The sequence below is a fragment of the Muscardinus avellanarius genome (assembly GCF_963383645.1).
Source record: "Muscardinus avellanarius genome assembly, chromosome: 11".
NCBI classification, from domain to species: Eukaryota; Metazoa; Chordata; class Mammalia; order Rodentia; family Gliridae; genus Muscardinus; species Muscardinus avellanarius.
Genome location: NC_137797.1, coordinates 15,603,008 through 15,629,648, shown reverse-complemented (window position 1 = coordinate 15,629,648; position 26,641 = coordinate 15,603,008). Strand labels below are relative to the sequence as shown.

Here is a 26,641-nt window from a genome sequence, read left to right as displayed (position 1 = left end):
GCAGGCCTACTCCTTTGGGAACTGCTCAGAATTCCTGTGGTTGGCTTTGGGCGTGGACGGCATCAGAAGGGTGTCCCTCTGCTGCTGTTGCTTGGAAAGGCCCCACGTGTCACACAGGGTCTGGCTTCTTCCTGTTGACCCCAAGATGCCCTGGTGGCCGGCCATGAAGGGGCCTTTCCCCTCTTCTGAGACAGGGTCCTGAGCGTGGATGCAGCTAGCTTGGGCAGAAGCTGGTTCCCCTGGTTGGCCTTTTCTCTTTTTGTTTGCAAAAGCACTGTTACAAATTATTGCCTCCTAAATGGCTGAGCTCTGACTACAGCATCTGCACTGGATGGAGATGGGGCAAGGCCTCGAAGGGGCCTCTGCCCAAAGGCGAGCACAACACTAATGAGAAACGTGAACACTAACCACACACAAGCATCTGGCACGCTGTGGAAGTGGCGACAAGCAAGGGCAAGGCGGAGTGGGCGGGGCCTGCCTCCAAGGCCCATGCAGGGGCCCCAGAGGCTGGACAGGTCCGGCCCTCGTCAGACACCGCAGGAATGTCATGGTAAAGGGCGATGGGGATGCGTGGAGTTCCTGGGTCAAAGGCATTTAAAGTGTGTTCTCAGGCCCTCCATTCTGCTCCTCTTGAGAAGTGAGACAGGAGGAGGAGGAGGAGGAGACAGTGCAGGGGCGTAGCCAGCCCTCCAGAGGCCCAGCCGCCACCCTGGCCGGCTAGTCAGAGAACAGGCTGGCGAAAGACTTCCTCAGGTTGCGGATGGTCTCGGCCTTGGCTTCGTCTTCACTTGGGGTCCCGCGCTGGGACGTATCCGAGGTGCTGAGGCTGTTAGTCAGGGATTGAGATTTGCTGAAACAGAAAGGCAGGGGCGTTGGGCAGGGGAGGCAGAGACCTCGCAGGAAGTGAGTCTGGGGCTTGAGCCTGGAGGCTGAGCTCAACCATTGCAGGACAGTGAGATCAGCGTGTAGGTGTTGCAGAATTTACTCTGTATCAGGGCTGTGATGCACGTAGACTATGTGCAAGGTGCTTGCTAGCCTTGTTTTTTTTTTTTTTTTTTTGCAGTACAGAACAATACCTTCAAAGTAGGAACTTTTCTACCCTTGCTTATCACCCTCAACATGTCTTATCTAGGAGGAGCACAGCATGGGTGTTTGGTAAACACCTGCTGACCTGAGCTGACTAAAGTGGTAGTCATCCTGGGAATAGCTCGGGTGAGGTTCTTGCCTCATATGTGCAAGGTCCTGGGTTCATTCCTTCATTCCCCAGTGCTACCAAAAACAACAACAAATAAAACAAAACAAAGCAAAACAAACATTCTCTAAGGTGGCAGCTCTACAGTAGACTCCAAAAGAAGAACTGTCCAGCTGAACCAAACTCAGAATAAATGGCTACCCCCAAAAGCCAAGAACATGGTTGTTTCCTGAAGCTACTTTGGAGTGGTTTGCTCTCTAGCAAGACCTAACCAGTGCATGGATTCCAGGAGGGCATGGTGGGCCTCACTCCTACTTGCTAGGCCCTGGCCCACCAAGGCCACCCTCTAGCCCAGCTGCTACCCATTTAAGGTCTAGGCCTCCCTGGCTCTTTCTTGGCTTCCAGGTCCCTGGCCCAGAGTCAGCGCAGCCCCAACCCCACCTCCACTCCATGCAATACCCTAATTCCCCAAGCACTTACTTGAGATGGGGGTGGGGCGGCACTGTCTTCTTGGGGTCTTCGCCCTGCTGGGAGGTGCTGCGGCCTTGCACGGGGGGCCTGGGCTGTGAGGTGAGGCTGGCACCTGTCTTGGAGGCCTGGTTTGGGGAGCTGCCGCCAGAGGCCCGGGACAGCTGTGGAGAGCCGGGCGACCTCTGCTGCTGTGGTGATCCAGACTGGGGGCTCAGGGGCTGCTGACCTTGTGGGGACAGCCTCTGTTGAGAGGGGCTTCCAGATCTGGGGAGCTGAGGAGACTGAGCTTGACGAGGGCCCCCTACGGGCCAAAAAAAAAAAAAAAAGTTAAGGATAGTAGTTAGACTAGAGAAGGCTGTGTACAATGTTGTTCCACAGATGTTCATTATAGTGTTGTTTATAACAGTGCAAACTGAATCGAAATGGCAAACCATTGGGAGTGATCAGGGATGTTAAAGAGATGTCCACGTGGTGGGTTCTGCTGTGGCCACCACGTACAGTGTGGCACGATAGCAGTAAAGGACAGGATGCTGTGGATAATTGGGACAAATATATACACCACTGAACTCAAAAGCAGCTTATAAGACAGTGAGTCCTTCCTTCCTTCCTTCCTTCTTTCCTTCCTTCCTTCCTTCCTTCCTTCCTTCCTTCCTTCCTTTTAGTTGAACCCAGGAGTGTTCTGAGCTACATCTTAAGCCTTACTTTATTTTCATTTGAAACAGGGTCTCACTGAATTGCTGAGGGCCTTGTTAAGTTTCTAAGGCTGGCCTCCAACCTGCGATCTTCCTGTCTCAGCCTCCCAGGTACTGGGATTACAGGCATGCACCACCATGCTCAGTTGCTCTTTTCTTTCTTTCTTTCTTTCTTTCTTTCTTTCTTTCTTTCTTTCTTTCTTTCTTTCTCTCTCCTTTCTTTCTTTCTTTCTTTCTCTCTCTCTTTCTTTCTTTCTCTCTCTCTCTCTCTTTCTTTCTTTCTTTCTTTCTTTCTTTCTTTCTTTCTCTTTCTTTCTTTTTTGCGGTAGTGGAGATGGAACCCAGGGGCATTCTACCTCCAAGATACACCCCAGTCCTATTTTTTATTATTTATTTTGAAACAGGGTCTCACCAAGTTGCAGAGGGCCCCACTAAGTAGCTGAGGCTGGCCGTGAACTGCAATCCTCCTGTCTCAGCATACCTCTTTCCTTTTGACACAGATGTATAGAGTTTTGTGAAAAAGAAAAGCTAGAAGATTGTACAGTAGAAACCAGTGGGCCTCAAACTTTGACAGACCCATGGACCACTGGAGGATCTTGTCAAAACAATTATTCTACACAGTAGTTCTAGTTCTGGTGTCATGGGTTGAATTGTGCCTCCTCCAATTACATACATTGACACCCTAATCCTCACTCAGTGTGACTGTATTTGGAGACAGAGTCTTTAAGGAGGTAATTAATGGCTCCCAACAGAAGCTGTAACTGGACTGGGTTCTTATGGGAAGAAGAAGAGACAGGAAGATGGTGTGTGCACCTGTGTAAGAAGAACCTGGCTGCCATCTGCGAGCCAAGCAGGGTCCTTGCCGGAACCCAGGCCTGCCGATACCTCGCTCTTGTTCCCCAGCCTCCAGAACTGAGAGGAAGCCAGCTTCTGTTGTCCGGGGCCCCCAGTGTGTGGCCCTTCATCAGAGACAGCCAGAGCCCAGGTCCACAGGCAGGACCCATGCTTCTGTGTTTCCAACAAGTTCCCAGGTGATGCTGCGGCTTAAAGCCATGAGACCCTGAATCAAGACTGCCAACTGGTGGGATGCGAGGGCTTTGCATTCTCTCCTTTTTGCTCACAGATGGCACCCCGGAGAAGTACTGCTTTAGAGGTCATGAAAAGAATGCTCCCTTACATTTTTTGGGCAGCTCTCTCATTATTCTAGGAGCTCAAGAGCAATGGACCATTAACCTAGAGGGGCTGGAAGGGAAGCTAGCTTCTCACCATGCGGTGGTGGACACTGAGCCTTACTAAGGTCTCCTGACTCAAACTGGAGCCACAGAGAGCTCAGAGGATCGACGCTTCTTCCTATTGGTGCACAGAGAACTCAGGCTCAAATGTAGGTCTCTGACTCAAAAACCAGGGGCTGCCCTGAGTCCTTACAGCATCTGCATGTGCGGTAAGAAAAGGTGGCTCCCTGTGACAGAAGCAGCTTTGAGCCAGGTACAAGGGGAGCAGGGACCAGATTTCAGCTGACCCTGGCCTGTAGACGTTGTGTCACTGGGTCACATTTGCAGAAGGCTGTGTGTCTAGTGGCCCTGACTTTGTATGGGCACCAGGAGCCCCAGGTCCGGACGCAAGCCTTGTCATTAATTTGCTGTGTGACTGTAGGTAAAAGTCATACAGTGAGGTTATTGGACTATACACCATACACGCCTCCCAATCTGAGTATTTGTGTGAGGCTGTGGAAGCCTTCCTAAGTTTTGTTAAATTGCAGCACCGGTTTAGCAACAGAGTGCACATGCCTTTGAATCATTACCTTCCTAGAGACTGGAGACTAGAGGACCCATTCCTTTCAAACTCAAACATCTAAGGGGCCAGGCAGGTACGTAAAGAAATGAAGTGGACGTGTGTAAAAACAAGTAATATACCTTTAACAAATTTTCCACTTGGCATAAAAATAGTTTGGAGACTTATTTCTGTAAAGAGGTGCAAACCTAAGAAAATAGCAATGAACTCTTCCTGTCACTATGAAAGTAGGAATAAGGGAAGAGTAGGGCCTCGGGCAAACTGCAGAGTCCTTGCTCTGTCCCAGGGAGCAGCCGCTGACCACTAGCGGACACCTGCTGTGCAGGCACCTTATTTCTAGAACTTTGGCGCCATCTAGAGAGGCTGGAAATTGGCCAGGGGGTGGGGGTAGGGTGGGTAGACCTTAAGATAAAACCTAGGTGTTCAAGTAAAAGTTCCTGTTTTTTTGTGGGGGGATTGCAGGGGTTGAACCCAGGGGCTTTCTACCTAGCTACATCCCCAGCCCTACTTTACTTTTTGTTTTATTTTTTAAATAAATTTTTATTGGTGCATTGTAGTCATACATCTCAATGGGATAAAGAACTTGTGGAGATATACATGCACACATCACCCAATCAGCCCCTACCCAATCTCTAACCCCTTCCCTCCCCCTCCCTCCTACCCATGCTTGGCTTCCTGATTGACGTTGATATGTTTAAGTACATCATGTGCTTTAAAGAGTTTCCCTTATCCTCCCTCTTATCCCCTCAGATATGTTACCTTCATTGCTCCTCTATAGGGTCTCTTCTTCATCTAGAGTTCCTCCTGTCACCCATTTCTCCCTAGTATTTTGCACATTAAGAAAAGCATCTGATTTCTAACTTTTTGTGACATTTCACTGTAAATGCCATAATTTTGTTCTCCCTTATGGCCGGGCAAAATTCCATTGTGTGCATATCCCATAGTTTTGAAATCCACTCATCCATTGAAGGACATCTCGGCTGGTCCCACAGTTTGGCAATGGTGAACTGTGCAGCTATGAACATGGTTCCTCACACATTAGTTTGGTATTTTGGTTTTCATTCTTTTTGGTAGATACCCAGAGGTGGTATTGCTGGATCATATGGTAAGTTCATTTCCCTTCTTCTGAGGATCTTTTATACTGTTCTCCAAAGTGGTTGCACCAACTTGCAATCCCACCAACAATGTATTAGAGCTTCTATTTCTCCACACTTATTTCCACTTACGGAAAACCTGAAACCCAGAAGGTGAGTAACTTTGACAGGATGATCCACTCACAACCAATTTTTAAAAATTTATTATTTTATTTTATTTATTTTTTTGGTGGTACTGGGGTTCCTGAAAACCCTTCTACTTCTGGGCTATACTCCCAGACCTATTTTTTAAAATACTTTTTTGATTTGGAAACAGGGTCTCTTAAGCCAGTGCGGCTGGCTTCAAACCTGCGCGATCCTCTTGTCTCTGCCTCCCAAGTGCAGGGATTACAAGCATGCACCACCACGCCTAGCATTTTTTTTTTTTTTAAATAGAGGTCACTTGGATCTGGAAATCTGCTAAGAGATTAGGTGAGGAAGCGGCAGCTTTTATTGCAACCTGGCCACACAGTTGAAGAAACCCACTGGCCCTTTGCTGTGTGAAGCAGGCCCCAGTTCCAGGCCTGCAGCGCAACAGGCTCAAGGCCCGGCCTCGCTGGCTCCAGACCCAGCCATGCTGCATGCCAGGCTCCGGGCCTGGCCTCACTGGCTCCAGACGCAGCCTCGCTGCCTGGTAGGCTCTGGTTCCTGTCACTGTGGGCATGATGTTTACAGAGGTTCCCATTTTTCCCTCCACATATATTTTAGTAGGAGAAAATACCACATGTCATTTGCAGAAGCTGAGAATCCAATTCTCTAGCAGCAATGGATTGTATCTCCCTACTGAAAGTGAGTGCTCACAGCCTCACCCTGGAGAGTGCAATCTGCTGCTCCAAGCACACCCTGACCCCCAGCACAGCATAGAGGAGTGCAGCGGCCATGAGCTGAGTCTTCCCAGGACCCCTGCACAGTGAATCGGCCCAGCAAAATGGGCGGGGTCCCTCTGACTTGCACTGGGCATTTTTCTTTTTCTTTTTTTTTTTTTTTTTTGGTGGTACTGGGGGTGGAACCCAGAGGCTTTCTACCTCTGGGCTATACTCCCAGACCTATTTTATATTTTATTTGGAAACAGGGTCTCACTAAGTTGCTGAGGCTGGCTTTGAACCTGTGTGATCCTCCTGTCTCAGCCTCCCAAGCGCGGGGATTACAAGCTTGCGCCACCACGCCTGGCTCTGGGAATTTTTCTTACATAGTGTGTTGTCTAGGATTCCTGCACATGTGCGGCAAGAGCAGTCTACTTTTGGGGAGATATTTTCAGAAATTCAAGGTGGATTGGTTTGGATCTGTCTGCCTCTCCTGAATACTGGCCACTGCTGCTACCGCCATTTTGGCTTGTCTCCGCAAAACTTTTTCTTACATAGTATTTTGTTCAGAGTTCCTGAGCATGTGGGGCAGGAACAATCTACTTTTGGAGAGATTTCAAAAATTTAAGGTGGATTTGGTTGGATCTGTCTGTGTCTCCTGAATACTGGCCTCTGCCTTCTTGGTCTCTCCTAGAGTATGTTACTGTTAAGTATTCCTGTGCATGTGTGGTAGGAGCAGTCTGCTTTCTGATCTCTTCTGGGATATCCCTCCAAAAATCACTTTTCTTGCAGTGGCGGGCACCACACTGCAGTCTTGCCTCTAATTCCACCATTTTTCACTCCCTCTCCTATATTTCAGATAGGAAGTCATGACTGGAAATGTTTCTGTGTGTTGTCCCATTCAGCTATTTAATCAAAATCTGTTGTCCAGGGTTTCTCAGGGGGATCCTATTCGGCTGCTGCTAACTATCACCACTGTGACTGTGGTTGTAGCTGCAACTGCAGCTGCCGCCATCTTCTTCCCTCTTCAATATTTTTTAATAAAAGAAATCAGTGTCTTTGGCAGGAGTTGGTGGCCCAAGTACTTAGCAGCAAGGTGTTTTATCTCCCCACCAAGAGAGGAGGCCCACAGCTTCACCATGGAGAGCAGGTTCTGCTGTTCCAAGCACACACAGCCCCAGCGCTGCATAGAGGAATCTCTGGGGAGATTTCTCCAATGGTTCAAGGTGGGTTGGATTGGTTTTATCTGCCTTTCCCGAATACTTGCTGCCGCCACCGTCTCTGCCATCTTGGTCCATCTCTTTTTTATATTTTAGTTAGGAAGTCATGGCTATAAATGTCTCTATATATTGTCCTGATCAGATATTAAACCAAAATCTGATGTCCGGGGTTTCTCAGAGGAATACCTGTCCTATTTAGCTGCTGCCAGCTATTGTTGCTGCAGCCTCCATCTTCTCCCCTCCCCCAGGAACCAGTCCTAAATCCTACTTTTTATTTTAAAACAGTGAAACAGGGGTTCACTAAGTTTCTGAGGCTGGCCTTGGACTTGTGATCCTCTTATCTCAGGCTCCCAAGTACTAGGATATAGGCATGTGCCACTGCACCCTGCTAAATTCATGATTTTTGTTTTTTTGTATTTAAATTTTTTTTTGTGGTACCATCATTGAACTGGATTGAACCCAGGGGCATTCTACCTCTGAGCTACACCCCCAGCCCTATTTTTTATTCTTTATTTTGAAAAAGGGTCTCACTAATTTGCTGAGGGCCTCATTAAGTGCAGCTTAGTGCTTAGTACAACTGGCTACAAACCTTCGGTCCTCTTGTCTCAGTCTCCCAAGTACTGGGATTACAAGCATGCACCACCACACCCAGTTTAAATTCATGATTTTAAAATGTTGGTTATTTTTGTTTTCTAAACTCACTGCAGGTCAAAGAAAACATCTGACTTCTACTTTTATCTTAAGCTTCCCACCCAGGGTAAATAATATTTTGGAAAATCTGGGTGCTAATTAACTCTTGGATTCATCAAGAGATGCCCTAGTTATTTCTTTTGGTTTCTTGGCAAAGCAAACAATTTAGTATTTTTTATTTGAGCACATACCAAAGATATTAACTTAGGTGTAGAAAAGTATTTGCCTAAGTGCAAAATTGATTCTAAAAACCGATGAAGTTTATTAGAAGAGAATTTCCCCTTTCCTAAGTTTGAAAATGAAGAGTGAATTCAAAACAAGTTAAGAATATTATCTTGTCATTTGGAAAAATTAGTGATAATGTTGTTTTTAAATTAGCCTTGTTATTTTTAGTCTGAATGCTAATTAACAGAGCATTTTCCCTAATTACCTTAATTGGTTTTAGATTGATTATTTTTCAACTCACTAAAAGTGTGTTTAGCCACATGTTGCTTAAAATAATATCTCTTTATTGCACATGTTTCTACTCCGGGCCAGAGAGGAAATCAGAACACAGTAGCTCTCTGTGTTTTAAAGGGGCCCTGTTCAAATGTGTTTTTTAAAAGTCAGCCCTGGGCAAAGCAGGAAAGGAGGGGGCAGGGCAGAGGCAAGCCAGGAGTCTGGTAGGGTACAGGATCTGTAGTTTGGGGACATCTTAAACTTTGGAATCATTGCCAGGCAGGGCAATGAAGTCGCATGAGTTACAAGGATTGTTAATGATGATCGAGAATGCCATGTCTATTAGAATAGTTTGCAAGACAAATGTTATTAATAATGGGAGTTTTATAATCACTATTAACAGTAGATTATTAGTCGTAAGATCTAATGTCTTCAAAGCACTGTCTGTGTCAGACTCCTTGCTAACTGCATCAACTACATTATCCCATGGAAAATTCCTCACTATTAGAAGTGACAGCTGTTACTTTCTCCTTTATCAAGAAGGAAATGGAGGCTCAGAGAGGAGATGGAACTTGAAGACCAAAAAGGCAGTGACACAGAGAAATGGATTCAAACACAGTTGTCCGCCAGAAGAATGCTAAGGTTCATTTGTACAGTTTGTGATGGTTTGGATCTCAAATAAGACCCCCAAAGGCCCATGAGTTAAAGGCTTGGTCACCAGCCTGTGGCGCTATTGGGAGGTGGTGGAGCATTCAAGAGGTGGGGCCTAGCGGAAGGAGGTTAGGTTATTGGAGGTGTGCCCTTGAAGGGGATATTGGCCCCTAGCCTCCTCCTCTCTCACTCTCTCTGCTTCTCTGCCACCCTGAAGTGGACAGTCTCCCTCTGCTATACCCTCCCACAGCCATGATGTCCTGTGGCCACAAGTCCAAAGGAGCTGGGCCAAGTTACAGTGGACTGAAATATCTGAAATCATGAGCTGAAACAAAGCTTTCCTCCTTAAGTTGGTATTCTTAGGCATGTTGTCACAGCAATGGAGTGCCGACTAACAGTTATATACAGTTATGCACATTCCCCTTTCATCAATACTTTCTGCTTTTCCAGGAAGAAAAGCATAGATAAGAAAGAAGACGAGACAGGAAAGCACAGTGTGTGGGTCTTGCACATGGTGTTAGGTAAATGTTATTATTTTTATTGCAAGGGGATCAGATCATTTAAACCATGGGGATTTGTTAGTGTAGAGGAGAAGAGGACACTTTGGGGATACAGGCAATGAGCAAGACTTGGAAATTGGAGAGCCGACAATTTTGAATATGTTATTGTATTATCAGACTATGTGACCACAGATACTTAGAGTTGAAAAGACCACCTCACCCAGTATTTTGACAAATTTTTAGTCTATGGTCAAATATATATTGCGGTACTTGGGATGGAACTTAGGGGGCATTCTACTTTCCAGTTAAACCCCAGCCCTATTTTTTTTTATTCTTTATTTTGAAACAGTGTCTCACTAAGTTGTAGAGGGCCTAAGTAGCTGAGTCTGTCTGTGAACTGCGACCCTCCTGTCTCAGCCTTCCAAATGCTGGGATTACAAGCGTGTGCCACCACGCCTGGTTTGAAAATGATTTTGATAATTGTGCATATATTTTGGAGTGTATTAGGGGAATGGAGTCAAATTCATTTATATGAAAAAGCAAGCTAACATAAAGAAATGTATTGGATAAATAACAGTAACAGAGAAAGGGGGAGGGGAGAAGGGGAAGGAAGAGGAATTGAGGAAGGAGAAAACAAGGAAGAGAGGGAAGGATGGCAAAAAGGAGAATGGAAGAGAAGGAAGGAAGGGAGGAAAGGGGGGTAATTTACTTAGAACTGTGGAAGAGGAACCTGCCTGGTTCCCAAGGCTGGTCTTTCCCAAGAAGTGATGGATCTCTTGCTTAGTAAACACAACTGGGAAGACCAGACACGAGAGAAATGCCTTCTTTCTGGTAGATTTTAAAACAAATCCTTTCAAGATTTCAAGGAAGCTTCTGCCTGCAAAGCTGCCCCTGGGGTAATGAGTGCGCCCACGGTCTTGGGCTTCAAGAGGGAGAGCGTTATGGGGGTCTTCTCCCCAGGTCTGCGTGCAGAGCACCCAGCAGCTGACGTTAGTCCAGAAAGTTTCCTAACTCTTTTCCAGACTTCTTCTCATCCTGTGATATCCATAGCCTGCCCGCCCTCTAACAAATGGTGGTATTTATGCAGCACTGTTGGCATATTTCTGAGGAAACATTTTGATTGATGGGGTTCTATGTGACGTTCTCTTTTCCTTTCTCACTCTAGCTAGATGGTTCACAAATCTATAATCAGGCACCACTAGTCGTTAGACATAAACACTTTCTAGAAGGTCTGAACGGCCAGACTTGTAAAGTTGCCATTTTCTTGTTGTGCCTTCCTGGGCAAAGCTTCAATTTTTTTTACTCAGAAACAGGGAAATACTGATGCTTCCTCTGTGGAGTGACCGGGAGGATAAAAGCTCCTAGCCCAGTGTCTGAAACATGGGGAAGTACTAAATATGTGCTTTCTCCTTCCCTTTCCCTAACACGAAGGGCGACAGGCCTTGGTCTTCCTCAGCTTGCATATGGCCAGAGTATGCATAGTATTAAAGTATTAAGAGTATGCAAAGTATGAAGATGATTTTTTCTGGAGATGGTACACAGAGGTCTCCATGCATTTCTTTATTTTCTCTCTGTTTTTTAAAAATTATCTTAATGATTATTGCTATATATATATCATAGCAAAGTTCAGTGTAATAAAGTCATACATGCACACAGCTTTTTCCATATTTTCCTCCACATCTCCTCCTGTTCCCCCTTTCATCCTCATACGGGTTAATGAGATTGGTGGTAATACCTTCCCATACTGCCCCCTAACTCTCCCTTTCAACCACTCTATCCATCTTTCTTTGAATTATTTAAAGTCCCCTTTATTGCTTATTTTCTCTCTAAGCTTCCACAAATAAGAAAAAAAAAATCCCACCCTTGACTTTCTGAGACTGGCCAATTCCAGCCTAATATTCTCCAGTTCCATCATTTTCCTGCAAAAGACTTTGTACTTCTTTAGGGCTGAATAGAATTCCATTGTGTGTATATACTACGTTTTATTTATCCATTCAACTGTTGGTGGACGCCTGGGCTGGTTCCATAATTTCGCTCCTGTGAATGGTGCTGCTATGAACGTGGGTAAGCAGGTATCACTGTAGTATTCTGACGTTGGTTCTTTAGGATACTGAGGAGCATATAGCTGGGTCCTATGGTGGCTTCATTCCTTGTCTCTCGAGGAACCTCCATACTGATCACCATACACTCTCGCCAACAGCAAATAAGAGTTCCTCTTTCCCCTCATCCTCACCAGCATCTGTTATTATTTATCTTCTTGATGACTGCCCTTCTAGTTGGAGTTAAGTGGAATCTCAGTGTAGCTTTGATTTGCATCTCCCTGATTCCTAGTGATGTTAGACATGTTTTTTGCACATCACCATCCTCACAGAGATGGTGTGGGTGGCCGTGCTGGGTCTTACCTTGGGGAGGGGGACGTGGCTGGGGCTGTCCCAGCTGAGGCCCCAGCTGGCCTTGCCCTGGAGATTTTGCTGGTTTTGTCTGCGGAGCCTAGGTCAGGAGAAGAGAAAGGAAGGCTATTACTGTCTCCACAGCCAGTTCTTTTCCTGTGTGTGTGTGTGTGGCAGGCTTTGGAAAGGTCTCATTACTGAGGTAACCTACCTACGATGTGGTTCCCAAGCCCGCAGCAGGATGGTGCTAACCCTGTGCGCACACTGCGGTGGCCCAGCTGAGGGTGTGGGGCATTTCCGGTGGAGAAGGCCGCCTGCGCCCCTCCCTCCAGCAAAGTCCTTCCTTATGTCAATCACCCTTCCTGAGTGTTTGTGGGGAAAACGGGGGCTGGGTGGGGTTGCCTGGAGAACTGGAAAATTCTCTGAGGAGTGATCTGGGAGTCACTGTTGGGGTGAGGTCAGGGTGTGGAGAAATGGAGACACAATAGACTCTATTGACCGTGCCGGGGGCGCACACATGCGCTCTCTCTCTCACACACACATGTACCCCTTGCTCAGGCCCAGGATGGGGACATGGATGTGTCAACGGTCGGCAGTCTCTACAAAGATGCCCAAAGGCCAGGTGGGATGGAAGAGGGAGGAGGGACCCCACCCACGTTGGGGGTATGCCGGCTTCCATCCAGGCCCTGTTCCTTTCTATCTGCCATATCTCTGTTGCATCCAGGGCCACCATTCCAGTCAGCCTGGGATTTCCCAGGGCTACATCCTCACTCCTGGACATCTTACCCAGGGTCTCAGGGGCGAGGGCACCGTGCCCCCTGGTGTTAGGAACTGGCTCATTTTGGAGACCACGAGGTCGGCTATCAGCTGTTTGTCTTCTTCCACGTGCTCTCCGATCAGGGGCATTGAGCTATCCATTACCTGTGGGAGAAAAAGGAAGGTTAGAGGGCACCCCAAGCCTGCGAAGCCTGGTGAACAGGCCACAGAGCCTGGGAGTGCCAGCTCAGGGCTGGGGACAGAAGTGGCCACTAGATGGCAATGTCCTCCAAGCAAACAGCTGAGACCGACTTCCCCCTCAGACACCCGGTTCCCCAGGGTTCAGTCTAAACCAGCTCCTGGATGCGGTTCAACAGGGCTACAGTCGATGGACCAGGCAACGTGACTGAGCGCCCAGAGCCTCTGCTGACCTTTGCTGTCTTTGGGGAGCCGTCTCCACCCCCTGCTTTCCCACCGGGCCCAATCCCAGGGCCCGCCTGGCCTCCTCTTCTCTGGCCCAAGGTCAAGGCTTTCCACAGAGCCGGAAGCAGTAAAGGTGGGGGCCTAATCGTGACAAAATGAGGGGGGCTGGAGTTGACCCCGGGTTCAGGGAGAAGAGGAAAGAGCTGTCTGGCGGCAGCAGGGCCTGGGGTGAACTTGGAGGTTCTTTATGGGGAGTGGGCCCATGACACTCTTCTTACAGATGGGCCAGCTGAGGCCTGGAGATAGAAGTGGTGGGTGTATAGTGTAGAAGAAACAGGTAGAAAGGAGACATTAGCAAGTTAGGAAACAAGTTAACTTCAGTACGAAAGCCCTCATCCCTTCTCTCCCTGGCCCGGCTTCTCCCAAATTACTTAGAAATCTGTAAATCCTAAAACTAACCCCCAACTGTAATTATCCATGCTCTATTAATTACCCCCTCCAATAAGTTGTTTAAAGCAAGATAGAGGTGATGGATATCATAAGAAACCAAGAATGTGGGGGCCTTTCCAGAATGACCTATGGATCAGTTAATGGAGACCCTGTCAGTCTAAGGATCGGGTACCACCAGGCCACCTTAAGCCTCTTGTGATCACTGGACTGGGGCCATCCTCACATTCCCTCTCACCCACCCCTCTGCAGGTTTCCTTCTTACGAGGAGGAGCCAGGAGCCCTCAAAGCATGTGACTGTCTCGAGATGGCCCGCATTCTCCCTTGAACATGTATGCCGTCCGTTTCTAAATAACGCTCTACATCTCTACTGACACATCCCTAACGGGATTCTTTTCCATGCCGTATGTCAAGGACCCCGCAGGTCCTGAGTCCCTTCCCCCTCTGTCTGGGAACGCCTTGGACCCTCTTCTGGAGATACTGCTTTTCCCATGACAGAAGGGACTTGCCCGAGGTCGCACAGCCCACAAGCTAGGTCTGCGCCTGAGCAGCTAGGGAAGGTCCTGAAGGAGCTTCAGGCCTTGGCTTGGAGGGCCTGGGAGGTTGCTGCCTTTGCCACCTCTCTCTTCTCTACGGCAGGAATCCAGCTGCTTCTCTTTCCCTGCTCCATCCCCTCAAGCCCCTGTCTTGTCTCCCTGTTCCCAGTTATGGCCTGGCTAGGTTCTTCCTAACTCCTCCTCCATCAAAGAGCACCAGCCAGCCCTTCCTCTGGAAGCCCCTGGACTGCATGCGTCTGGGTGATGCACCTGGCATCCTTACCTCTGCCACCGGAGGGAGACTTATCCTGGAGTGCAGCTGTTTTCTCAAAGTGCCTGCATGGACCCGGGGATGCAGGTTAGCAGAGGCAGAGCACTTGCCCAGCATGTGCAAGGCCCTCGGTTCAGTCCCCAGTAAACTCCACAAAAGCAAAACACTTACGGATGTGGATTCTCACCAAGCACTGGATAAAGCCATTTGTGGGTGAGAATGAACGAGGCACCTGGGGCTCCTCAGCCCTGGGTTCTGCTCCACACTGGCTGTATGGTCTTGAACAAGGCACTTTCCCCCCGTGGACCTATTTATTTCTCAACTGCAAACTGAGGGGTCTGAGCAGCAGTGAAGGCCCTTCCAGCTGGGGCTAAAGAGAGTCTAAAGCACCTACGGTGCATGGGAAGCCAAAGAGCCCACTACTCAGTGTGAATGCGGATTCCTGCAGCGTCCTGAGAACTGTCCAGGGTGCAGGTCCGGGGCCCGGGCTTGGTCTGAGACCTCTGGGACCCCAGCACCGGAGCGTGGACAGTCTTGGTGGGCATCGGCCGCGTTGCTATAACCGCGGGATCTCCTCAACATGCTAGGCTTCCTGCCTACTTCCTGCCTCCCCCCCCCCCCGCCTAAACTCCCCATTTTGTCTTGGTTTCTTCCCCACAATCCCTGCGGTGGAAAATAACCACCAAGGACCCGAGGCCAGAGAGCTCTGGAATCCCCAGAGTGGACGGAGCCAAAGGCAGTGGACACTTGGTGTCCCCAGGGGAACATTTTTCCAGAGAGCGATGTCATCCCTGACAGGGCAGAGAGGACAAGGCCAAAGGTCTGTCCCTTGAGTATTTTGCTGAAGGGATCTTCACAAAACATTTCACACAGACATTCTGTTCTCACCACAGAGGTGGAAGAATCCAGTATTTTTGGCTCTGTTGATTTTTTTTTTCTTACTGGAGAAAAATATCTTTTATGTCCCTAGTAACAAGCTCCCCCTTCCCCTGACCCCACCTGAAACCCCAAAGCAAGGGAAACAACTCTGTGATATTTCTGAGAGGAAAACAATCTAAAAGCCATCTTTTTTTGGGGGGGGGAGTTTTTGAGAAGTTGTTTTCTTGGGTACCAAAGTCTAAGCCAGCCCACTCACTACTTTTATTTTATTTTTTTATGGCACTAGGGATGGAACCCAGGGACTTTCTACCTCTGGGCTACACTCCCAGACATATATTTTTTTCATTTGGAAAAAGGGTCTTGCTAAGTTGCTGAGAGCCTCACTAAGTAGCTGAGGCTGGCTTTGAACCTGCATGATCCTCCTGTCTCAGCCTTTCAAGTGCTGGGATTATAAGCGTGCACCACCATGCCTGGTCCACTTACTACTTTAATATTTTAATGTTGAAAGTCTTTCATCCCTGACCATCTGGAAGCTGTGAGCCTGGGTCCACGGGTACAGATTTTTTTTCTTCCTAAGAGTGAAAGTTGAGGGAGCTTGGAGGCAGGAGCTCATGGAGGCAGAGGGAGGTTAAGGGAAGATAGAGAGGCCATCCTAATGGATGCAGCCACCTCCCAGTGGAGGCTCCAGGTGGAGGCTCTGGTATGGAGGCCCCTGTGCTCCCGGCTCTCTGTTGCCTCCAGTTCCCCAGCTTGGGTCTCGCACTCAGAGTCATGGTTCAATGAGAGGCAGCAGGGTCTCTGTGGGGTCTTGGGAGCTTCGATGTCCCAGGCAGAGGGGCCCTCATCCAATCCCTGGTCGGAAGCCCCCAGGGTCTCCCTGGAAAGGTGGGGGCCTGGCTCCTCCAGGGCACAGCTGTGCCGGCCAGGGGTTCTGTCCCTCGTCCCTCACCATCCCCTCTGACAGGGGGACTCTTTGGGGAATTCTAGGTGTGGCAGCGGCCAGAGAGCAGGAATCCTGGCTGGACAGGAGAGCCGCTTCCAGAGAGGGCTGGATCTCAGATGCAGACACGACTCATCCCCTGGGAGCTTTCGGGTCTTTGGAGGGGGTGGTATCCATGTGTCTATCCAGACTCCCCGCCGCCCCTGGGCATGGTGTGAATGCCTTCCTGGCAGGCCTGTGCGCCTGCCCTGGAGTCACCTGGTCCCGCTGTGTGTGGGTCCCCGGGACTGGGGCAGACGGGAGGCTCCTGTGGTCGCCTGGCCATGTGCTTCCCGTTAGCTGCCCACAGCCCGGGAGGGGCCGCACGGCTCTCCCTGGCCCTCACGTGTCTTGGCCTCGTGTCAGCGCTGGCGGAGAAGCCAGTGCTCAGGGTGGGGATGTGCAGCTGGGAGAGGAGGAGCACAGGCCCCCGGGGGAGCCTTCCCAGGGGAGAGCCCTGCAGCGCGGGGCGGGTGTGGAGGAGAGGGGGCTGGAGAATGGCAGAGGTGTGGGCTGCAGGGGGTTTCTTGAGTGCTCTGAGCCTCTCACAGTTTTAGGTCCCTGCAGCTTGCCCTCTGGTCACTCCCTGCACATCTCTGCCCCCTGAACACCCACCCGCTGCTGTTGGATGTCCTCCTTCTCTGCTGCTGGCCCACAAACCCCACATCCATCATGTTCATGGCCGTCCCCAGAGCCCCCCGGGCTCAGCCCGAGGGAACTCCAGAAACTCATGTTTGTTGAATGAAGAAGCGATGGCATGTCCAGGTGGGGACCAGGGAAGTGTGTCCACTTTATATCCGTGGACGCCGAGGACTGGCGGGGCCTGGTGCCACCGCACCATGCTGACTCTCAGCGACACTTCTCCATCTCTCAGGGCCAGGGGCTGGGAGAGCTGCTGAAGCTTCTGCCCTGAGCTTTGTGAGCTGGGGTCAGAGGCCACATGTGGAGGCTTCTCAAGCAGATGAGGTGGGATGAGGGGTCCTGGGGTGGTAGGGAGAAGCTTCTGGAAGCTGCTTACTGAGCCCTGGGCCAGGAGCCAGGCATGGCTGACCATGACGGAGCCAGCTCATGGGCACCCTCCCTCTGACCAGGCTGGGCCAGGTGGGGACCCCCTGCATCTCCCCTCACCTCGATGATGTAATCTCTGCCGCCCTTGCTATGGACAGCCTTGACCGCGCAGATGTCCAGCCCGCCAAACATCTCCGAGCAGCTGTCCACCCACAGCCGGTACCTGCGGGAGGGACAGAGAGACCCTGAGAGCAGTGGAGGATGTGGGGAGGGACCGGAGGGAGCCAGAGGGCTGCACCCAGCAAAGCCAGCACAGAGACAGAGAGACAGGAGGGACAGGGTGGGCAGAGGTGGAGAGTGGAGACGGTAAGGGCAGGATGGAGGGAGAGAGAACTTGAGGGCTGGGGAGGAGAGAGAGAAGGAAGAGAGGGAGAGAATTCAGGGACCATTGCTCCCCCTACACCCCTGGAAGGCCTGAGGCCTCTGCAGCAGTGCCCCTGCCAGGAGCCATCCCGGACGCCCAGCCGCCCCTGCAACCCTTTTCCCTTGGGAAAGCTGCTCAGAGGGCTCCAGAAACCCCTCCCAGGCCCTCCTTCCTGCCCAGACCCCGATCCAGACAAGGACCCGCGGGGGACAAAGGGCGCATTCTCCCTAGGCCTGGAGGGGCAGGGAGCCTGGCAGGCCTCCCCGGGGCGCAGGGGTCCGGCCCCCTGGCTCACTGTATGGCTCTCTTTCCAGCCCCTCGATGGCTCCAAGGCCCATTTGCTTAGCTGGGGACAGGTCTCAGCACTGGACTCTGACCCTGCAGCAAGGGGATGGCCGTTGGGGAGAAATCTTCCCAGCCTGCACTTGGCGTCCCTCTGGGCCTAGGAGTCGTGGGGATTGTGTGGACGCTCCTCTTCTTACTCTCCAGGTCACACGGCCATTCTACACTCAGATCTCTGTGTCTGAGCTAGAGGTCTGGAATGGGGCGGGGGCTGGCAGAACTGAGCCCCTTGTCTCACCCGCAGTGCCCCCGAGGCCCAGAGAAGGAGGCTGGCTTGCCCAGGCCACACAGCGAGCGAGGTAGCGAGAGAGCCGGACAGCTTGGGTCTCCCCGGCCCCGGCCCAGGTCTCTCTTGCTGCTGCCTGGAGTCTGGTAGGAGTCACAGGAAGGACCAAGACTCACACCCACTGAGCACCTACTAAGGCCCGACATCCTGTGCCTGTGGGTCTGACCTGTTCCCTCTGATCACACAACTCCATCAGGAAGGTCCGAACCCATTTTACTGATGAAGAAATAGAGGCGGGTTCCACCCCGAGTCCTGTGCGATTCCTCGCTCCACACAGGGGACAGGGATCCGGCTGTCGCTACTGGCTCCTCGGTGCTTTGGGGTGAGCCTCCCTGCTAGGCTGGACCTCAGCCTCAGTTTCCTCATCTGTCAAGTGGAGAGCCGAGGTGTGATTGTGGCTGTGAGCTGAAGTTGCTGGGAGGACTAAACGCATAAATAAATGGCCGATTCAAGGCTCCCAGGTGAGGCTGGTGCGCGGCCACGTCTGGGGACAGCTTCTGGTCCTTGCAGCTCCGAGAGGCCTTCATGTTCCTGATCAGGGTTCCTGTGTTGGGGACCCCGGCTGACCGGCGGGGAGCACACAGTGACGAGGGAGAGCTGTGCCCTGGCACTCACCCAGGACACAGGTTTCTTGTCTAAAAAAATGGGAGTTAGACCGGGAATAGAGGTGACTGGCTTCTAGAGGCTGTTCTCAAGTGACCCACACCTGGGTGGCCTCTGGCTGCACCCCGGCAGGGCCTACAGGGCCTGCCTCTGCCTGGCTCAGTGGCTTGCTAGGGGCCCATCATGTGGCTTGGAGGAGACTTTGGCTCTGTGAGGATGGACTGCAGAGCTCTGTGCAGTCCCTGGAGCACTGCCCTGGATGGCCGAGCAGATCCGTAGCCATGGCTCCCATAGGATGGCCCTTCTGTCTGGGACTGAGCAGAGCCAGGAAGATGGCGGCCCCGGGAACATCCAGGAATAGCTTGGAGGCACCAAGAAAGGAAGGCGGGGCTCGCATTCCAGAAAGCCTGGAGTGGAGATCCACACTGTCCCATGAACACCTTGGGAGAGGGTCAAGTGACCCTGTTCATCCGATCCATGGTGCTGGGCAGGGGACAGAACCCCAGGAGACCAGCTGGCACAGGTGGTGTGTGGTGGAAGGCGGCAGCTGCCCCAGGGCTTGCTGGGAAGGGAAGTCCTCCCTCCCAGCTGCAGTGGATTTGCCCTGTGCAGCCGGCGCTTCTTCCTCAGGGCACTCTGACTTGGGGACTAGTGCCTTCGTCTTACAGTTGAAGAACTTCAGACAAGTGGGGTAACTTACTCCGAGTCACACAGCTGGGAGGGTCAGGGCCACTCATTTCCAGCTTAGAGCCCCTGAGCTCTAAGCCCTGTGAGGGCAGGTCAATGGCCATTTTCCTCGTTGTCAGTTCCCAGGGCCTAGTTCCCCGACTGACTCTCAATCGGTGCTCATCAAATAGTTGACAGAGATAAACAATTTGCTAGCTCCTCCTGAGTCCACTCATATCCATTTATTCGTTCTCTCTCTCTCTTTCTCTGCACTAGGGAGTAAACCCAGGGATGTTCTACCTCTGAGCTATACCCTCCCAGCCCAATTTTATTTTTTATCTTGAAACACGGTCTAAGTTGCTGAGGCTGACTGGCCTCGAACCTGTGATTCACCTAATTCAGCCTCCCAAGGACTGGACGATAGGCGTGTGCCACCACGCCCGCCTCCGCTCATTTTTAGGACGTCCTCTGTTCCCCTTCCTAGTCGTCCCCCTGTGAGCATGGGTGGCCCCTTTCACTCTGACTCTACCACCCCGCACTTGATCGTCTCGTTTCTTTCCTTAGTGGGGGAACGAGGAAAGATGGTTGTTGGGCTGTAGCTTTGGTCTGCAGGGTATTAATTAGTTCCCTTTCATCTGAAGACTGTCCCTGGGTGATAAAGCCCTCCAGTCCTGGTCACATACAGGGGCTGTACTGCCCTGCCTTCTAGGGGTGGAGATCTGACAAAATCCCATCCAATCCCAGCATCCCAGCTTTCTCGGCCACTGTGATTGGTTCACGGGTTGGTCATGTGCCCTGAGCCTGGCCAATCAGTTCCAGGCTTTGGTGTCAAGGACAGAAAAGTCTCTTTGTGCTGGAGGTGACCCCAGGGCTCGGGGCAGGAGCGCTGTGGGGCACCAAGGGAGCAAGTGCATCATAGGAGAAACTCCAGAGGAAACAGCTCGGGCGGCAGAGGAGTCTTTAGGCTTCCCCGAGGCTGGCACCTTGAATTATCAGGGTCAGGAGTCGCTACTTTCCCCAAAGCACAAACTCATTTGATCTGTGTTCTGACTCTTGCAATGGATTCACAATTCGTAGTGAAAAAATTAGGTCTTTTTAAAAAAATGAACTTTGGCCTCTTTAGTGCTCAGCACAATGTGGTATATAGTAGGTGCTTAATATTTACTGAACAGAGTTTTCTGACCCCAAAGCCCATGCTCTGTGCACACTGCTGTGGGCTTGGAGGCAAGGTCCCTGGGCTTACCGGAGAGAATGCAGGGGCTCAGCCCTTCTCCAGGTGCGGCGGGCGCGGGGCAGTGCTTAAAGGGGCGGGGGGAGACCCGAGTGAGGGGTCTTGACCTTCAGCCAGAGCACACCCCAAAGCCCTCAGGGAGCTCAGCAGCTGGGCTGGGGGGGCATCCCCTGGTGCCCTGGTAAAGATGCTTCTGTGCAACCGTCAGAGCAAGGGCTCCCTGCTCACCCTGGGTGGCGGGTGGCGGGGCAGAGCCCGAAAGACCCTTGGACCTGGAGTCTCAGGGCTGGGTCCTCAATCAGCCTGGCCGCGCTGAGCAAGCCGCTTCCCCTCTCTGCACTTCTCACATGTGTCTGATGCGGTTGCGTCAACACCTGCAGCCCCATGGGTGCTGCGGGCGCAGAGACAGCAGTGAGGAGTGTGCTCTGTGGGGGCGGGGCTCTGGGCAGACGGTGGGCCGGTCTTCTCCTTGGGGCTCCCTGCTGTCCCTCCCCAGCTCCCACCATGGCTGGTGTTGCTCCCCCATCTCCTTTGCCTCTTACCTCTCCGTCATGGCCACCTGCTCCAGCATGGCAGAGCCCGTGTTGGCTTTCCAGTTTCCCGAGATGGAGGTTCTCCTGTTTCAAAGCAAACAATATACCTAGGGCTTTGGGCTTTCAGGATCCCTATCACTGGTCTACTTTCCCTCTTTGCTCTGGTTGTTGGATGCTCTGTTTTGAAACCAGTACATAGTCATGCAATGTGCATGAAGAGCTAAGAGTTCTGGGCATCAGGGCATGGTGGTGCACACCTGTAATCCCAGTACTTGAGAGGCTGAGACTGGAGGATCATGGGTTTGAGGACAGCCTCAGCAGTAAAATGAGACGCTCAGTAATCTAGTGAGGCCCTATTTAAAAAAAAAAAAAAAGGCTAGGGATATAGCCCAGGAGTAGAATGCCCCTGGGTTCAGTCCCTAGTACCACAGACACACAAACAAAACTAACCAACAAACAAGACATAAAACAGGTTGGGGTATATAGCTCTGGGGTAGAATGCCCCTGAATTCAATCCTCAGTACCCCTGCACCCCAACAGGAGAAACTGCAGTCACTTAATACGACCCTAGAAGGTAGCACTGCCATGTCCCTTGGGGGGGCGAGTGGGATTTGGCACAACAGGATTTGGTCAGTGGTGAGAAGGTAAGCACGGACCTGAGCCGGACAGATGTGGATTTGATCTTGGTTCTGGTGTTTTCTAGTAATATAACCATGGGCAGTGTTTCTGAGTCTCTATCTCCTCCTTGGTAACATGGAAACAATTATAGCGCCATCCTAATAGGGACTGGTGTGAATGAAAGGAAATATTCCTATAAACCTCCAGCACAATCGGTGCAGCTGTTATTTTCAGTAAGCAGAGACAAGGAAAGAGGCGCTCGGTCCAAGGGCTGGAGCGGAGGCCCCGGGCCCAGAGCCCTCTCCCAGGAGCGGACCTGTGGGCAGGGCTCTCTGGACCAAGCCCTGGATCCCGGTTTTGTAATCCTCCCATCTCAGCCTCTCAGAACCCAAGGAGAGCCGGGTGTGGTGGTGCACGCTTGTAATCCCCGCGCCTGGGAGGCTGAGACAGGAGGATCACGCAGGTTCGAAGCCAGCCATGCACGCTGGCTTAGGGGACCCTGTTTCCAAATAAACATGTAAAAATAGGTCTGAGAAGTGTTGCCCAGAGGTAGAAGGGCTTCCAGGAACCCCAGTACCAAGAGTCGGGCGTGGTGGCGCATGCTTGTAATCCCCGCGCTTGGGAGGCATGGACAGGAGGATGGCGTAGGTTCAAAGCCAGCCTCAGCTACTCAGTCATGGTGGCCAGAAGCTACTCATTGAGGCCCTCAGCAACTTAGCGAGACCCTGTTTCCAAATAAAATATAAAATAGGCCCCTGGGTTCCATCCCCAGTACCACCAAACCAAACAAAACCCAAGGAGATGAATGTTATTATTTCCACCTAGCCACAGAGCCGACAAACCATCTCTTATCGACTCCGTGTCCTTAACCTCTATCTTTGATCAAGGACAGAGAGGAACAGGGCTTGTCCTCGGCCTGACTGCGATGCTGCCACCGAGTATGAGGTGGAGTAGAGGCTCAGACGCAAGTACCCACCTACGCTACAGGTCACCTTAGTTCTCTTGGGCTGCTATAGCAAAACACCATAAACCAGGTGGTCTAGAAACTGCAGAAATTTATTTCCCACACCTCTGGACGCTGCAAGTCCAAGGTGCTGGTATTTTCAGTGTCTGTTGAGGCTCTACTTTCTACACTGCTGAGGCTGTCCTCAAACCCAGCATCCTCCTGTGTCAGCCTTCCAGGGACTGGGATTACAGGCGTGCACCAGCATACCCAGATCCTTGAGGAGTCTGCCCTCATGATCTAGCTAATCCCCTCCCCAAGAACGTTTCTTCCTAATGTCACCACCTTGGGGGTTGGGCTTTAACATGTGCATTTTGGGGGAACGCCCACATTTATAGGGTATATGGTATAACCTCATCAAAGGGGCTGGAGGAAGAGGTGCTGGCCGAGTAGGCTGGCCACAAGTGGAGACTAGGACTACAGCCCAAAGGACTGTACATGAGTGCTGTGCGGTGGTCTCCTACAGAGAGTTATGGTTGACAGACTGAAATAGAGCCTGGGCTCATCAAATCCTTCCGTGCATGGCGGATGATGGGAACCCGGCTTTTCTCTGTTGGAGTGAGAGGGTATAGATAAGCAATCAGGGAAGATGAAAATGAACCACATGGGTACCAGATGGGAGCCAGAGACATCAGCTTAACGTATGTAGGGATGGCTCTATGGAGAAATAATTATGGATCCGTGTGACTATGTGGATAAGGACAGATACTTATGTTTCCTCACTGTCTCCACTGAGAAAACCTAAAATCGGCGATGTCCCTTAGCAGCAAGCGCAGAGGCCCGGTGCAGGACGGGAAGTGAGCCAGGGAGGAGGTTGGGTGGAGGACATTCTCCATTCAGGTCTGACGCGAGCCCCTTCCCTTGGAAGTGGACTAACTCCCAGGCCAGGAAGCTAATGACTAATGTGAGCTGTCAGGCTCAGCATGGAGACTGGCAGTGAGGTAATCCTCATGCAAAGAAACCGGGGCAAGGTGTCGGCAAAGTCAAGGGTGGACCGCTAACAACGGGGTAAGGAGGGAAATGACGTCCCGGGGGCGGTGGGGGCCCTGCCATGTGCTGTTCACTCAGAGGGGGCAGGGAGAGCTGAGAGCAGCCACCGCTCTGACCTGCTGTGTGGAAGGAAGCGGGCTAAGGACAAAGCCGGCCAGAACTATTTGGGAACCGGCTCCATCCCTTTCCTGGGACGATTTCCTTGTCGGTCAACCCCTTGCATCTCCTCTAGTTTCCCAGACAAGGGCAGAGCGACGCGTTTGCAACAAAGACCGTGGAGTGCTCAAAGTCTAAAGTCACCAGCTGGCCCTGACTTCCAGTCTGGGCAATCCACGTGGTGCAGAACAAGCTACAGGCAATTCGTAAGCAGATGCACACAGCAAAGAAACGCGAGGTGGCTGGATTCAGCCCGTGGACCATGGCTTGCCCGCCCAGCCGTAGGGCGCAGGCTGCAGTGTACAGGAGCCTGTGGACAGAGACACGTTCCAACCGTCCAGGCAACTGTGGCTGTGCTCAAATATGGAGCCACGCACAGAGTCAGTATCCCATAAATGCTTGGCAACCGGGCAACACTTGGCTCTCTGGGGTCTTATGGTTCCAAGGGGAACCAACAACAACATTCCAGAGTGAGGAACAGAGAGGCCTAGGAGGAGATAAGACCTCTCCAAAGAGCTAGCTAGACCTCGGCCTTTCCCAGCACACCCATGGATGCGTGGAGCCTCAGCCCCGGCGGAGCGGCCCTTTGCTGGACCACCTCAGCGGTGGAGGCGGGCTGCTTCTTTTCTGCTGGACATTCATTTCTTTTCTTTTAGACGCAGCATGTCCATTTTCAGTGGGGAATGACCCTGATCACACTGCATTCCTTCCTGCCTGGACTTTCCAAACCGGTCATCTGCCTTTTTCTACCAATAAGCGCATGACCAAAGTTGGGCAAAGCCGGGCAGTCCCCGCTGTTCCGCGGATCGACATGGTGGAGATGATACCACAAGAATGAGGGCGGATTCCTTACTCAGAGGAGGCGCCATGAAGATTGTCTAGGATTTCTGGCTCCTTACACTGCTGGGGCTGCCCTGGAGCCTAATATTTCTGAAACTGGTAGCTAGCTTAGTGGGCTGTTTTTTTTTTTTTTTTAAAGTTTCTTATCATTCGTGTTTTTTTTTTAAATTCCCTAAAAAAAATCTAATAAAATAGTCAAACATGATTTCTGTTGCTTGTAGCCAGAGAGATCTGAAGTGACCTCGGGTCTTATTGGTTCCAGAGAAGTCCTTTGCAGCCCATGGCCCCAGGGTTTTTTTTTTTTTTTTTTTTCTTCTTTCGGGTCTGGGGATGGAACCCATAGGCATTCTATCTCTGAGCTCTACCCCCTGCCCTATTTTTTATTCTTTATTTTGAAACAGGGTCTCACTAAGTTGTGGAGGGCCTCACTAAGTAGCTGAGGCTGGCTGCGAACTGCGATCCTCTGATCTCAGCCTCCCAAATGCTGGGATTATAGGCATGTGCCACCATGCTGGGCTTAAATGCCTCTTTTATTTGTCCCCATATTCCTTTCAGTGTTGACTCCAAAGGCACACCTGTGGTTTCCCCCAAGCCTGTCCAGCATCTTTATTTCTCTGAGGGGAACAGCCTTGCTTGGTAGAGAACAGGAGTCCTGCAGCCTCACTGACCAGCGGAGAGCAGACAGCAAGGAAGAGCCAATGCCTTCTGGTGGAGGACAGTGGCAGGCCCCGCCCTGCTGCACCCCACCCTGCAGGCCCCGCCCTTCACCCCACCCCTCCTCTGCCACCCAGCCCCTGTCGGGGGACTCACATGTACGCCTTGTAGTTGGACCCGATTTTCTGGATGCGGATGTCGTACTTGGAGTCGATGAAGGCCTCGGTGGTGGCGTAGGTTTTGGCCATAGCCACCACGCTGGTGATGTCCTGGTAGTCATGCTGGTTTTCTACTTTGATCTGTGTGGGAGGACGAGAGAGTGAGTGCCACCCTCATGGCAGCTGAGCACCTGCCCAAGGCGGGGCCTGAGCGCCCCCTGTAGGTAGAGAGGGGACCTGGAGGGAAGGTCACCTGCGCAGCCATGGGGATAGATGTGGGAGCAAGTGAGCCCTTTGCTGCAGACCTGTGCAGGGCGCGGAGGCAGGAGATGGCAGGACCTCGTCATGGAAGAGAGGAGGTCAGGGGGGCTTGAGGGCGGCTGTGGGGTTCGGGTGGCCTGTGTGTGCAGGGGAGTGAGTGTGCGGGGGCCAGGTGGCAGGAGGCTGGGGGTGTGGAGGGCCAACTGGCTCTGCTCAGGAGATGGGATGTGAGCCTTGAAAGCCCCCAAAAGCCACAGGAAGAGGGTGAGGAGTTTAAATGAGCAAATGGCTTTAACTGGCTTTTAGAAAAACCATTCAAGCAGTTGTGTTGAGGATTAAACAGAAGAGGGTGATTTGGAATATAGAGAGATGAGTTTGAAAGAAGGACTGTGTGTGTGTGTGTGTGTGTGTGTGTGTGTGAGAGAGAGAGAGAGAGAGAGAGAGAGAGAGAGAGAGAGAGAGATTGATTTGTGGGAGATATGTGCATGTGCCGTGTGCATGAGTTTTGTGTGTGTGTGTATAGCATATCTGCATGATTTTGCATGTATGTGGTGTGTGCATGGGGTGTCTGCTTGTGTTCGGTGTGTGCTGCACATGTGTGGTATG

At 51.4% G+C, this 26,641-nt stretch overlaps 1 protein-coding gene across 1 annotated transcript in view; it reads right to left on the bottom strand.

The window, feature by feature from the left end:
- Window positions 1-717: 717 nt before the first annotated feature.
- SYN3 (synapsin III) overlaps window positions 718-26,641 on the bottom strand; it is a gene marked incomplete at both ends in the record, with an annotated part of 421,001 nt that continues 395,077 nt past the window's right edge. Inside the window, 7 exons of the mRNA XM_080705133.1 lie at window positions 718-850; window positions 1,673-1,964; window positions 11,984-12,071; window positions 12,758-12,892; window positions 17,391-17,493; window positions 21,365-21,439; window positions 25,773-25,915. Of these exons, the coding sequence (XP_080561259.1) occupies window positions 718-850; window positions 1,673-1,964; window positions 11,984-12,071; window positions 12,758-12,892; window positions 17,391-17,493; window positions 21,365-21,439; window positions 25,773-25,915 (969 nt within the window). The remainder of the gene's footprint in view (window positions 851-1,672; window positions 1,965-11,983; window positions 12,072-12,757; window positions 12,893-17,390; window positions 17,494-21,364; window positions 21,440-25,772; window positions 25,916-26,641) is intronic.